At 37.5% G+C, this 15,626-nt stretch overlaps 1 protein-coding gene across 1 annotated transcript in view; it reads right to left on the bottom strand.

Annotated features, from left to right (window-relative positions):
- Positions 1-15,626, bottom strand: part of st6galnac3 (ST6 (alpha-N-acetyl-neuraminyl-2,3-beta-galactosyl-1,3)-N-acetylgalactosaminide alpha-2,6-sialyltransferase 3) — a 91,939-nt gene that overhangs the window by 37,548 nt on the left and 38,765 nt on the right. Inside the window, exon 3 of the mRNA XM_014994748.2 lies at positions 14,582-14,991. Within this exon, the coding sequence (XP_014850234.1) occupies positions 14,582-14,991 (410 nt within the window). The remainder of the gene's footprint in view (positions 1-14,581; positions 14,992-15,626) is intronic.

The raw sequence follows: 15,626 nt of genomic DNA, 5'->3' as shown, positions 1-15,626 counted from the left end.
TATAATTGGAACCGAATAGTTCACTTTCAATTTAAAGTTGAACATATAACACTGACAGGATGCATTACGACTGATGGGGCACAGAGCATTATGGGCAAACTCATTTTTCTTGCTTAGGACACAAATTTGAGATCCATCTTTGTCTGGACTGCGACCGTAAATGCATTATCTGACATGATGGAGTGACTGTTGCCTCGCATTAAGCAGCAAGCAGCATTTTACATCCAAGTGTCCTCTGCAGATTTATTGATAGTGTCTCCAAAAAAACAGCACATCAGAGAACAAACACCAGAAACAGTGTTTGAGATTCAAGATATGCAGCCGTTTGCAAAGTATCCCTTCCAACTCAACATTTTAAATCACACAGTCTGACGGGTTTCATTGGGATTTTATATGATAGACCAGCACAAAGTAAAATAAATCAGTAGAAAAAAGCAGCAGAGTGAATGGGAAGATGGATGAAGCTAAATACACAACAACCATTTCTGGGCATTATGGTAAAAATTATGCCCCTGATGCAGCAGGAAGAAGTTGTCCAAACTCTTCTGATGCAGGCAAAATAAACTATTTTGTCAAAGTGGGTCGGTCATGAACCTTCCTCCATTTCTATATGGAAATCAATGCTAATGGACGTTTCTGTTTTGATCAAACTTGGATATTAGGCTGATAGTGCGATGGTCAATTTTCAGCAAAAATACTAGAGGGCAAAAAGCTGCTCACTGACGATGACTACCATTGGTTTTAGCTGTTAAGTTATCAATATAACACACTAAATCTTAAATATGTTATATAAAATAAAAAGGGGCACAGGGCTTTGCTACTAATTGTCAACACGATGGCACCTAGTAACAAAACAGCGAGGTGAAGGGAAGTTGTTCAGTTATGCTAGCTTGACTTTGACAACCGTAACATGTAGATGTGATGTGGAATCCGGTGTGTTTCGATTCAGTTACAAAGTAAAAAAAGGTAACCCATACACCAACTCTGATGGATCATCAGCACAGCAGGAGCTTAAATGAGCTAATCAACCACTGCTGTGTTAGATAGCTAATAGCAGTGGTAGCTAATCTACCACAGCAATCACTTATTAATAATCGCAAAATAAACATCAAACCTAAAAACATAAAACTGTAATGGACTGAATGTTCTGTTCTGTGTGGGGAATGCTTTAATGTTTTATGATGTTGAATCCGGATACATTGGTGATGTCAGTTGCTATGGATATGCATCTGTGTGTAGCGTAGTTGACAGAGAGCGAGAAAAAAAGTGGCTAAGAGTTGTTCTTTAACAATTTTTCTGCGTTATTTTTCCCTTTGCTGTGATGCACTGCACTAAATTAATAATACCTACATGTCTAGTTAACAGGATTGTTCTACCGCAGAAGTGCAGCTATGGATGGCATGTACAAGAATCGTCTTTTTGCTCTCCAGCATTGTGCGCACAAAATGTCTGGATCTAAACAACAACATCCAAGGGGTCCGTCCATACTGATGTCTAGTGCTGATGTGTACCAGCATGTGACCCACCAGCTATTTATGTATTATAAAAGAAATAAACATGCTGGAAAAATTGTTGGATATAATTCCAATAAAATACATAGAATGAAGTGAGAAAAAATATAAGAGCTATGAATACCTGCTGAGTACCGTATGGGCCGGCACCAACTGCTCTGATGAAACGGTTCTCGCCTACATTAGCTGAAATGTGAACCACCGAGGTGGGAAAAGATGAAAAGCGGACAAGAAACAGCAGCAGAAGGTTGGCAAGTGGTAAAATTTTACAACATGAAAAACTGGGAAATATCTCACACCGTACGTGATGGCACACCGCTCTTCACACGTTCTCACCTTCACGCAGAAACACCCTGTTCCCACACAGCAAAGCGCCAAAAACCACGGCCAGTTCGCTGCTCCCTTTCCACATCAGTCACACACGCAGAGCAAAAATACTCTTAACACTTGGCTTCTTTGGGACACGATTACAGCAGTAAAACAAGCTGACCAACCATTCTGTAACTCAGCTTGGGTTGCTAGGTAACGGGCGGAACTTCACTGTGGTTGCTAGGTAACGGGCGGAACTCCACTGTGGTTGCTAGGTAACGGGCTGGGGTTACTAGGTGAACCTTCTCCAAATCTAACCAAATTGGTATCAAATATTTGTGCAGTAAAGATTTCCCTTTGTGTTGCTATCATTTTAAAAAGGATACTTTAAATAGTTTTTTTTTTACCCATATAGCATTTTTTCATATTTCAGTTTTTTAAAGTTATGAAGGAAGATTTGAGTTTATTCGTTTGATCTGCCCAGATGGCACCATGGGAAGAAATTAAATTTGAGTTCAGGAAAGTGGATGAAACGGATATTAGAAAAGATGAAGGACAAGGACCTGCTAAATTGATTTGCTGCTGATAAACTGAATTTGAATGTGTGATTAGACTGACTCCATTTGACAATGTGGAAATCTGCGTTGGATAAGTTTACTTCTTCTAGGATTTAAAAAAACAACAGAATAAGACGAACAGAAACCAATAACATGATGTGTAGAAGAATAATGAGGATGAAAAAGAGACAAGGTTGGATGAAAAAAAGGGAGATACGGCTGATAAGAGGGAAGAAAAAAAGATTGGAAAAAGGACCATGAGTGAAGGGAAACAGGCTTGAAATGAGGTAAAGTTGGATGAAAACAGGTTTAAAAAGAGGAGAAAGGAGAAAGACCGTCTGAAAGAGACGGTCTTTGATTACATTATAACAATGCAATCAAAGATCGATTGTCTTCAGATCAATACCAAAATTTTATTTCAAGTGAACTCAGATATTTGCACTATAAACTAGACAAAAATAATTGGTAAGATTTCGTTTTTGCAGTGAATGTCCTTCAAAGCTCTTACAATTATTGCAACGCCATGTATTTATTAAAAAAATTTCAGTAAACTCTGAGCAAATGTTTTTCTTTTGTGGTTTAGGAAATTGAAAAAAAAAGCAAAAAGAAAACCTGAAAGCGCAAAAGCTGTAATAATATGTATTTTATAATAGATTTCATGTTTAAATGGTTTTGGCCAACTCATATCTTCCAAAAAATAATGGAAAATAGTCAATACATTTCAAATAAATCAACATGAAACAACAATATTACTTTTAATTTGCTAATCATAAAAATGTTACATTTTACAAGAAATTACCGTAGTTTAAGATCTTAATTCATATTTTTTGACCAACCCAATAATTATAGTTTTAGAAAATGTCTTCCTCTTTCAAAAAGGTAATTTATATTTTGCTATTCCCGCTATTAAAAGTTCATTCAGTTCTTGATGCCAGACTAAAACAAGATGTTGAATAAAACCCACCGGAGCTTTAAATAAGCAAGAATCTCAGCAGGGACAGCCTGGAGCTTTGTGTCACAAGGCCATTTCACCCGTTTACATTGGTATTTTCTAAAGCAACAGCGTTTGATCTAATTAAGCTTTTAGACGAGGCTGACCTGCGACATGACTGGTGGAGCAGAAGCGTGTGGTTTTGCTGCTGTGGGGTTTATTCAGGCGCAGTAGATCAGAGCAGAAAATGCATTTACAGCTTTAGAGTCTGGAGGATAACCGTGTCTCCTACCTGCTTCCCTGCCCAGCTGCTACAACGAGCGATTCGTGTGAGCTGAATGCGATTATGTTCGCATAAGAAGGTGCAGCAGTTTCTGTCAAAGCCAGTGAGACAAATGTCTGCCGGATTCGTAACAAAATTATTGGGAGTAAAAAGGCAGGAAGTAAATCTAATCTGATGTAAATATGGGAGTAAAAGCCATAAAGTAAACACAGCATGTTGAGCTGAAACTGTTGGTGTTTTAACTAAAACACTGAAGAAAAGTTTTATTTGATTTCCTGTTTATAAATATATATTAGGGCTGAAATGATTGCTCAGATCAATTGTCATGAATCGGCTATTGAAATAATCATTAACTGAAGTATACATGAAGATGAAACTTTACGAAAAGACTACATACATTTTGCATTTGGAATAAAGAATACACTTTTCCGTAACTCTGTTCTTATGACGTTATTTCTTTTTTTGTTGCATCCTTTTCTACAAATGATGAAATGTTCAGAAAAGAAATGCTGAATTGTTTTTTATTAGTTTAGTTGCATCTTTTAATGTATTTATAATATTGGATAAAATAAGGAAAAGTGGCCAAATGAAAAATCTGCAGAATACTACTTTTTTTTTTTATCCGATTAATCAATAGAATAATCGATTACTAAAATAATTTTGTTTCCTGCTCATATTGTGTGAAGTGCACCAGTCCCTCCTGAAGCAAAACACCCTCACAAGATGAATAAAATGAACAAATTACATTTGAATCAATGTCTTCAGATCTATACCATGAATCCTTTGCACTATTTCACTCTTCTTATTTCATATCTAGAAATTTACAAAACAAATCTTTTTATTTTGCCTTTTTCATATATCTATATTTTAAATGATCGCAGAAGGGGGATCAAAGTCAGTTTCCTTATTTGAGTTCACAAACTCGGTGAATAAACAAAGTATTTCTCCCTGAGTTGATTTGCAAATGATTATCTGGTTTTTTATGTTATTTCAGACTCTTTTTACGGAAGATAATGACACTTTCAACTTAAAATGCCTTAAAGTAGATTTACAAGTGCACTTTTTTAGTAACCTTAAAAATCTTCTTTGCAAAATATCCTGTTGTTATTAAATATTAATAATTTTGGTTTAGGTTTAGTGAAAAGAATATGGGGGTTTTATACCGTATGTTTAAACACCTGGTTTTAAGTAAGCAATAAATTGTGAAATGATTTCATTTTCATTACAATGCCGGCTTTTTAGATCCACCACACAAACTTCAACACTGACCAAAGGAAATTGTTAAATGACTTGCAGGTAATAAAGGAGAAGGAAGCGAAGAGCCGCACGGCATTGTGGGCTAAAGTCCTGAATCACCGAGGATAAGAAGCATTTCAGACATTTAATAACAGAAATCTGCTGACCAGCCCAGTGTCGCGCTCCCTGCTAATAAATTTGCTGGTATCATCCGAGAGTCATTACATTATTAAACCATAAATGCAAATGGCCTTTAGGGAAGACTGCCCTCTGCCTTTATGTGACAGTTTGCTTTTCTCCCTCTGATGGGGTCACGCCAAACGCAGGAAGGAAAAATCTTCCTCCTGCTTTGGGAGCGGCCAGTTCAACCGCTTCTCCATTTGTCTGAATTGACCGCCTTTGACCCAGTGAACCCCCAAGAATTCGTTATTCAAGCCCAAGAGTTTCCAGTGGCTTCATTTAATAAGATAATTTCACACCAATTACAAGCTCTCAGCGCACAGAAGTAATGTCATTACACGCTTGCTTGGTGACAAATTCTTGGCCGGGATGAGGCGAGACGTGCCTGAAAATCATCGCCACGCGACGGGAAACGGTACGATAACTCCTCCTCCTGCTCTCTGTTCTCCTTAAAGAGGTCATAGTGAGGAGCATAAAATTACAGCTGGGAATAACGCGCTTACGCCTCCTACTCGACAAATCCTGATGCCGGCTGTTTGTTGTCTTGTCAGGGAAAACACAAAGCAATTACAGATACAGTCGGATGCAGGATGCAGAGGAGCGGGCGCTGCTGCTGACTTATTTGACACCGATTCGCCGGCACAGCGATGCTGACTGGATCTTCAGAGTTTTCTGATTGTTTTCTAGCACATTAATTCATTTTCGGTTGAGACTCTTCAAGATTTGCAATCAGTTTTTCTTTCTGTTTGACTCGTTTTAATGGCAGCGAAGCAAACATCTCTTTTCGATAAAGAGCTGGCTGCTTTGTCAGAGTTAATAGGTTGAACTCCAATTGATCCCAAACAATCGGTTATTTTGACCTGTTAATAATGATTTGCATATAACTACAAACAGCACTGAGAGCTCTTGTTTACCACCTGATTTAGTTTCTAGTGCAAATATCCTGGTACACTTAAATAAAGTAACTTTTCAGAAAGATGTAAGAGTTTGTTTTGACTAAATAATTCATTAATATTGATGAAAAAGAATCACTTATTACATGGGGAAGATGTTTTGTTATAAGTGAAAGAATCGGCCAATTGAATTATGCCTGTCGCAATAAGCAGTAATCAATCAATTAATCAATTAAAACAAGCTAAATAATTCCCATTTGGATGATTTATTGTTTTTCTCTCTTTCTACCAAAAACTGGATGATAAAAATCTTCAGTCTGGCGATTTGGTCTGAATTAGCTCCAGTTTTGTTTGGAGAGACTTCATAATTCACCTTATTTGTTGTTTTATTTTAAATATTTAAATCGGCTTCCAGTTCCAGTGTTTCATTACAATTTAAAGTTCATTGATCTTTGAGAATGTGTTCTTGCCTTACTATGCCATTATCATCATTATAATACTTGAAAATGGTCTCATAAAAACAATATTATCGTTTATCATGATAATTTCTGGGACAATTTATTGTCCAGTAAAATGTGTTACTTTTTCCATCAATATTAAGGAATAATTTACTTTAAACAAGCTCTCATATCTGGCTGAAAAGTTATCTGTAAGTTAGTTTTGTCTTATTTTAAGTGTACTAAGATGTTTGCACTAGAAATTAAATCAAAACTACTAACTAAGATTTTGTGTTTTTGCAGTGAAAATGGCTTGAACTTAGTAAGGAGATGATGAAACTGAACTACAGACGGGATCCGTTTGTCAATTTTCTAATTTTTATTTTTGACCCAGTCACTAATATATGAAGGGAAAATAGATATAAAGATATAAATGTTTTATCACTTGTTTTGATTAAACTGTGTTAAGCAACGGGTTAAAATTGGAGCCCTTTGAAGAGTGTATTATTGATCCTGACAGTAAAAACTTTAAAAACGATTGAACCAAATGCTCGTTTGGAGGAATTGGATTTGTTTGTTGTTGTATTTTTGTGGGTTCATGTTCCTTCAGCTTCAGCAGAATATCAAAGCTGGAAAAATATGCGCCATTAAACTGGGAAGCAAACAAAGGAAGTATTTATATTCTCACTTGTACCAGAAAGTTTCTGAACACACAAAGCCCCCGCACTGATAGTTAATTTAAACTGTTGAAAAGTACAAAAGCATGCAGCTGTTAAAAGGCTGTTCATGAAAAAGAAACAGGCTGAATCTCCGAGACGGCGACTATAACGAAGACGAGGAGCGGTTCAGCTGAACGGTGTTTCGTTTGAAGCTATTTTAGGATGAGAAAGCGGCGACTGCCAGGGGCGAATACAGATATATGAAGTGGACAGCTGGAGATTATGGAGCGTGATTACGCAGTCCTGACATTCACTGCTACAAAAACGGGTTAAAATAAAACTCAAAGGCCTGGGAGAGAGAGCAGAGTGTGACTAATTTGTGATTACAAAATGCAGATTTTTAATTTGGTGCTTCTTCGACGTGGACGTCACTTAAAAAAGGTCTGTTCTTGTTCTGTTGGTGTTAACTTTTAATGATCCCTTTTGCTGCCTTGTGTGTTCAGGTTTTATTGCTCGTATTTACGCATTCATATTTAATGACAGCTGGAAAATCTGCAGCACATTCTGCTTTTTATGTTTCAATAAACAGAAAAAAAGCCTCATCAGAAGTAAATTCAGCCTGTCATCTAAGATTTTATTACTGCCATCCTGCCTCCTGGTCCATTATGACATCTCAGTAGGAGTTAAAGTTGAATGAAATGGATGCTGTAAAATAAGAAAAAGGAAAAAAGTCATGTAATTTCATGCTTTCTGCATTTCAGGGTGATTTCTATTAGACAGAGATAAATGAGACATGACTAAATGACACCTGTGTTGCCGAGAAGTTTTCTACTTAGGGATGTTTTTACTTCCTTCAAACTTTTCTGTCATTTTTATTTTTAAATTCATAACTCATCAACTCACTTACTATTAAATATGTAAAAGAAAAAAATCAGTTTTTTTATTACATCATATGTTAAACTGCAACACAGTTTAAATTGTTGCCGATAAAAAGTCTCATCAGGAAAATCACTTTAAAATGTGTCAGTAGCTGCGTTTCCGTTACAAATGTGAGCAAAACTTTGTAGATATGCCGCTAATGTCGAAAAAACACAAGTTCACAATAGCAGTGTTTCCATTAAATAAGAAAAAATTTAAATCACGTGTGAATAAGTTTGTTCACACGACAAACAAACACAAAAAACATGCTACGTTTTCATCTTCTAACTACTTCCTGTTGTCTTCTTCGTGGTTTCCGGCAGTAGTAACATCTGGGTTGTTGATCATGTGACCCGTGAGGCGCAAAGAAAAAGAGTTTCCATCGCAGGTTAGTGAAATATGCGCAAAATCTGTTTTCATTAAGCAAATTTAAGTCAATGTTTCCAATTTGCACAGTTATATGGCTAGAGTGAAATATGGTGTTCGTTTATTGAGTTAATTTAAGTAAATATACAACCAGTTAAATACAAGAATATTGCGATATTTCCTGATAAAACCATAGGATTGAAACTGGATGTACTTTTCCTTTTTCCTAGACTGTATTTTAATGAGTCTGCATTTTCTGTCCCATTGATCTTATAGAAGCGACTCTATTGTTGGTGTGTCAAAACCATCTTTTATCAGAAAACCTGAGTGTTTTTAAAGCGTTTTTCCATTAAGCTAATTTATTTTCTAAACCCCATCTGCGTAATTTTACGGTCAATTGAAAAGCAGCTAGTTAAACCTTTCTGCGGATTCAGCTAAGTTTTAAAGTATGATTACTTTTCTTTTGGTTTTTGAGGTGAAAACTGCTGCAGTTTCAGGAGTTATCCATGAAATGACCCTGTTTTGGGAAATTTAACTAAAGTTCTGGGAAAATTAGTTCTTATGGAAAGATGAGCTGAATATCATAGTTGGAAAAAGTTATTGCAAAAGTAATTTCTTCACTTTTTCACAATTTGTAGCAGCAAGTCTGACAACAATTTCCAAACTCTTATAAACTAAAGAATAAAATCATATTTTTTTGTCTTAAAACAGAAGCAAGCTGCAGGAAACCATCAGAATCTGCTCAGGTCCGTAACAGATGCGATGTGAGGGAAGTTGGAACGATTTGTAATGTAACGGAGCTCAGTGTCAGCTTAGCTGCGCTGACACTCTGAAGCTTTAACCCTTCATTATGACGACTCGCTGGGTTTTAGGTCGGTTTAATAACAGGAAGCTCTCTGCGATGCTCAGGTTAACACAGAGCAGCTCAGACCGTCATAATGATCTGACAATGAGCCTTAAAATTTTTATTACAGCTTCTGATGTTTATGGGCTGATCAATAAAAGGCAATAAACAGGAACAGTTGCTGCAAAATACATGAAATGTGAGACATCAAATGTTTCATTTAAGCTGTTAGCATCACTGGAAGCCTGATCAGCATTAGCTAGAGTTTAAAGGGGAAATATTACACAAAATTCACATTTTTTAAACATTTTTATACTTTTATACCAGTTCAACTGCTTCTAAAAACACTATAAGTGCTTAAAAAACACCCTGAGGTTTTTTAGCCATAAGTTAAAAGTTTCTTGGTTTTTGGTAATGCCCGGCGCCGTTACCTAGCAACACAAGCAGAGCTCCGGCACGTTTGATCATCTGGTTTTGTAACAGTAAAGCTACTGGAAAAGACAGTAATGTTGTTACTATTCAGAAACTACTTGCTGCATTCCTGTTGATTGTGCAGGAGGCTCCACTTCTGCTTTTCAAAGATGTATGGTTGCAGCCATTTTCATGTGAGAGTTTAAACGTCAGGTAGAAAGGCGTGGCCATATTGCAAAAACACAAAATCTAGTGCAAATATCTTAAAATAAGACAAAACTAACTCTTCAGAAATGTTCAGCAAGAAATGTAGCTTCTTTAGAATAAATAATTATTAAATATTGGTGAAAAGCATCTTCCATTTCCAGATTATTCAAAAATGTTTTGTTATAATCTGTCAATTGAAATTGTACTTTTTTTTTTACCAATATTATGTTATTATAGATTTATGCTCCTGTATTTTGCTGAAAAGTTTCTTGTAAGTTAACCTTGTCTTACTTTAAGTGAAATAAGACATTTGCTCTGGAAACTAGACCAAAATGCTTGCTGAGATTTTGTGTTTTTGCAGTGCAGAAGAAGCTTATTTGGATTTAAAGTGACAAGAGGTCGTAAAAATGCTCACAATAGGCTGAACTAAGCAGACTGAAACCTCATCATTCAAGAATATTTTGTGCAAAAAAATAAAAAAATAATGAACATGTTTTGCATCGCCCACAGATCCTATGTTTAGACCCTTCTAAACCTTAATTGCCCTGGCATGTACTAAGACAGTAGAAACAAACAGGAGGGTGTATAAGAGATGCCAATAATTTAAGAGTGATGAAAGCTGAATCAACTTAAAGCTGTTGGAAACAGCAGAGCCCCAGTTTGAGCGTCTGCTGCTGGTAAGGGAGAAGTGGGCGGATGGGAGGCGGAGACCGCGGCCACACAGCCGCTGCAAAGTGACAACGTGATTTAAGTGCTGTGTCTTCGTAAGGTCCGTTATCTGGCGCCGCTAACGGCAGCGCGCCGATACGCTCCGACAACCACAGGAGGCAGAGCTGATAACAGAGCGGCTCGGCCTGGGCGACATCCGGCCGCAGCCCGGATGTCTCACATGAATCTCAGGCCCAGGCGGCTGTCACACACATTCACAGCCACAACGTATTATCTGCTAAACTGAATTTCCTCCTTATTGCTTGGAGAGAATGAGGATTATCAGAGGCAACAAACGCTCCCATCATCCAGATGTTTCATCTCAGTCATCAACGCGGTTTTACTCTTAACTTTCTATCCCTGATATGATTCTCAGCATCAATGTCAAAATAAATGCACCGGTGTAACTGTAAAAATATTACACAATAATTAGATTCTTTAGAATAGTTTGTGATCTGTGACTTTTATTTGCAAAAACAAATAAAAAAGATCCTGGTGCAGCAATTGATCGTTTCGGGCCGATCGCTGATTTCCGATCTTTAAAAAGCCTGACCTGCCGATTCCGATTTTGGCCGATAACAATTTGTCTGAAATGTCAGATTTATTATTTCAAACTTATAATTAACATTTAAGCAATATTTGGAGCTTGTTTTAAGTCAGCAACTCCTTAATATTAATGAAAAGGTTCTAGTTCCAGATGATTTCACTTGTAACATGGGAAAATGTCTTGTTAGAAGTAGGTCACCGATTTATGGACGTCAATTTCTTTAATTTTGTGAAATCGGGTATCGGCCAATACTTATTCACCGATATTATCCATTTCATTAAAGGTCTAAAAATCAACCACTGTCCTGTTTTACTTTTAGAGGTTTGCCTGACAGAACGGCCCACCAGGTGATTTATATATGTTAACAATGGTTGTTACCAACTCAGTGACTTTATTGCTTTATTGCAATAATCAGAATCAGCAGGTCAGGCTTTTAAAAGATCGACCAGAAAACTCCAATCAATGCAGACTTAGTTATAAATGAGTGCAACTAGAACTTTTTCAATAATATTATGCAATTATTTACTTAAAACCAGCTCTTATATCTTGCTGAAAAGTTGCATGTAAATTAGTTTTGTCTTATTTCAAGAGCACTGAGATATTTACACTAGAAACTAGACCAAAACTAGTTGGTAAGGTTTTGTATTTTTGCAGCGTGTTCAGCTCTGACACGGCGTTCGTCTTGATCAGGCATGCAAGCAGAAGCCGAGACGCCACATCTTCTCATCTGCTGGCGGCAATGTGGATAATTAGAAGAAGTGTTGATCACTGTTCCATCTTTTCTTTTTTTTTTCTTTTACCAGGCTGACTATTATCCGTGCACCAGTAGGAAGGCGCTGCAGTACGGCACTGCATGCACAAATACAAATCACAGAGGAGCTGCTGCAGTAATGCGCTCCTAAAAGGGTTTTTTTCTGGACTTGTGTCTGAAGTTAGCTAAGAGAGCAACAAAGAGCTGCAGGGTTGGATCAGTTTGAATTAGCTCCAGCTAATGACAGCAGTTATTTCCTTCTGATTACAGTAAGCTACACGGCGTATAACCCAATTTGAAAACTGTTTCCGTGGATATTCATTGTGTCAGAGCGCTGAAGTGTTTGCAGCCAAAATTGTGACAAGACAGGCACAGGCGTGTAGAGAAACTTCTCATTACATATTCATTCAAAGTGCCTCATTGTTGCTCCTCGAGTTGGGTCTGTGTTACCAATCAGCATCGATTGACGGCTGGCGTCTTCCCCGGGAGCGTTACGTCCCGTAATGAGATTCCTCTCCCTGAGCATCCATCCCTAATCCCGCACCTCTAGCTGCGCTCTCTGGGTTTCTGCATAGCTGAGCCGCACTCAAACCGGGACGCCGAACATGAAATTCAGTGTTATTGCTGCCATCCTGAATGAGAACCGCACAATGGAGCTGAAATGAAATGGATGCTACGCCTATTACCGAACATGTTAATCCTCTTAAGAAGTTAAGAGAGGTCTTGATGACATAAGGGAGCGGCAGGAGAGCGGCGCTCTGTGGAGATGAGCAGGAAGAAATGAGGTTTGTCCTCAACAATAGCACGCCTGCTGCCGCCTGCCTGCAGTCATTAACCTGCGGTTCTCTCAGGCGGATCAGGAGACAAAGAGGAACAACATGAGCAGCTTTTAAAGGCCAAATATATCCCAACCTAAAAATACTGAAAGTATGAAATATGCTTCAATAAACTGTTTAACATGCATTTAATAGGAATGCACCGATTGCAAGATCGATTACCGATCTGTAAAAAGCCTGACCTGCCGATTCTGATTTGTTTTATCTGAAATGCTGATAAATATGAGAAGAAAGTTGCAGAGTTGGCAACAGTGGGGCGACTGCTGTGAGCTGCAGACATTCAGACATGAAACCAAAGAACAAGAAGGTGACCATGGTGGTCAAACCTGTAAAAACATGCAACAAACCTGTTAGATTCTTCAGAAAATGAGATTAGGAATTCTAAATATAATTTAAAATAAATAAAAAAGCATGATGTCGCTCAAAGCAGGAAATATAGAGTTAGACTGAATAGATCCGCCCTTATAGATCAGGTATATTGTCACTGATGCTCAATCTAGAATTTTTTAAAATATCAGGACCGATACAGATATTGATGTCGGATCGGTGCATTTCTAATCATGATCTTAAAAGGGCAAATATATTTTAGATCCAGACAACCTGGAAATACTAGAAGTAAATATTTAAAGTGAATCTAACTCCCAATAATCTGTCTAAGTAATGTGTTCAATCTTTATGCTTCTGTGCAGATTTTGACATTTTCATGGAAACTTGCTTAGTTCTGCAATATTTTTGGGCAAAAATATATTTATAAAAATACAAGATTACAAATTATGCAAATAAATAATTAAATATTCATGTCTGAATTTGCTAGAGAAACAAATATTAGATTATTATAATTATCATGAGCTAAATAAAAATCCTGAACAAAAGATGAAACCTTGTAAAAATTATGATTTGTTCACTTTAAGGTGGAACATTACACACGCTGATCATAAAACTGATGATTTATCTCACAGAAAACTGACCTGCAGCTTTAATTCTGCGTTTTTTATTTATTTGACTGAAAGTAGAACGAGTCAATCTGTTGGGGCAGCTGGATCTCAGAAGGAGCGCCAAACCCGAGCTGCCTAATTAACCGGCGTTTCCCCAGACCAGCGTTTCTGGATCATCTCCTTCCCGCTGCGGCTGCTCTTCGCAGATACTCCTTAAACGGCCTCATGCGCCACTTTGAACCTCTTTACAAGTAAATCCGACTCTGATGAAAGATCAGAGGGAGGATCAGAGGCGAGAAGAACTAAACTGCAAAAAAGAGTTCATGGCAAAACAGAAATCAGGAGTAGGGCTGCAGCTGATGATTATTTTACCAATCAATTATTCTGACCAGTGATCGGATTTAAAAAAAAACAAAAAAAACAGCTGATTCTGCTGATTTTACATTGAAACCCTTAAGCTTATTTTATACAATACTAAAAATATGTTTAAAAAAATGCAAATAAACAAATAACTGAACTTCAAATAATGGAGAGTTGACACTTTTAATGCAACTTTTCATTAAAAGTGTCATTATTTAACAAATAATTCAAAGTTGACACTTTTAATGCAACTTTTAATGTCAAGTTGCATTAAAAGTTGCGTTGTCATTATTTACCAAATCTTTCAAAATTGACACTTTTAATGAAATTTTTAGTGGAAAATTAAATGCAAAGTTGCATTAAATTGTCATTATTTTCCAAGTAATGCAAAGTTGACATTTTAATGCAACTTTTAGAGCAACTTTGCATTAAAAGTGTCATTTTTTACCAAATATGCATAGTTGCACTTTTATATGCACTTTTAGTGCAACTTTGCTGAACATTATTTACTGGATGAAAACAGTTGTAAAGATTTATGAAGACTCCTTCATGTTTATGTCATGTCAGTCTTATCCACACCCCTTCAAATAAAGTCTCACCAAATAAACTTAAAACTTGATTGATTAAAGTCGTTGCTGATTATTTCAACAGTGAATCTTAACTAATTTGTGCCGGGCGAACAGGAAGTGCTGCTGGTCTCACCTGTCTTTCCCCGTCTCCTTCTTGAACACCATGTCGCAGTAGTTCATCCGGTCCTCTGTGGTGGCGTAGATGCGAGCGTGCGGGTAGTTCTCCGACGCCTGCCGCAGCATGTTGTACACGATGCCCTTCCCGTCCTTCCTCATGTTGCGCAGCGGCCCCCACACCACGTACACGGTGTCGTTGCCCTGGCCGAAGAAGTGCTGCGGCTTCTGCAGCAGCAGCGGCACGCTGGTGTGAGAGACGACCCTGAGCGTGGTCCGCCGCCCGACGTCGTTTTCGAACCCTCGCGTGGGAGCGTTGTTCATGCGCCAGATGCAGGGCGAGCGGTCGATCTGCGCGCCGGCAGCCTGGCCCAACATCTGACCGGAGCTGGACACGATGCTGCACAGCTCGCAGTTCAGCTTCAACGGCTGGGGGAAAAAAACAACAGAAAAACATGTTTTTAGATTATTTTCTAAAGGGTAAAGATCAGGGTCAGCTACAGAAGAAGCAGCCAGCTTCCTCTCATAAAATATATGGATTTGAAACGTGAAAGTTTGGTGGACTTTATTTTTATAGATGATTTGCAGAGAAACCAAGTCAATAGTTCAGGCAAAAAGAAATAAACACTCAAGTTTTGTAAGAGACAGAGTTCAGAGGTGAAGGATCTGAAGGTTCAGCCAAAAATTCAAATTTTTCCAGTAAGAAAACAAAAATAACTTCTTCCACTGAGTAAACCAACACAAGCAGCATCATTATCTCCACCAGCTCTGTACATCTGACTGACATTTCATACTGATATGTGAATATTAATTTTAAACTTTTGTTTCAAGTTATGGACTTTGACTGGACCATTCTGACGCATAAATACATTTTGATCTAAGCCATACAAAAGCTCTGTCTGTATTTTAAAAAAACATTAATTTACTATGAAAATTTGTTTTTTTTGTATTTTCATTTGTGTCTCATCTGCTTCTAAAAGCAGCCCAGGCACTTAAAAAAACAGACATCTTTCGGCAATAAGTTCATGTTTTTGGTGTCTGGAAAATGAGCCATTTCAAAAACT

Source organism: Poecilia mexicana, unplaced genomic scaffold, assembly GCF_051168715.1.
Source record: "Poecilia mexicana isolate PSO_F unplaced genomic scaffold, ASM5116871v1 scaffold_17, whole genome shotgun sequence".
NCBI lineage: Eukaryota > Metazoa > Chordata > Actinopteri > Cyprinodontiformes > Poeciliidae > Poecilia > Poecilia mexicana.
This window is presented reverse-complemented; position numbering and strand designations above follow the sequence as displayed.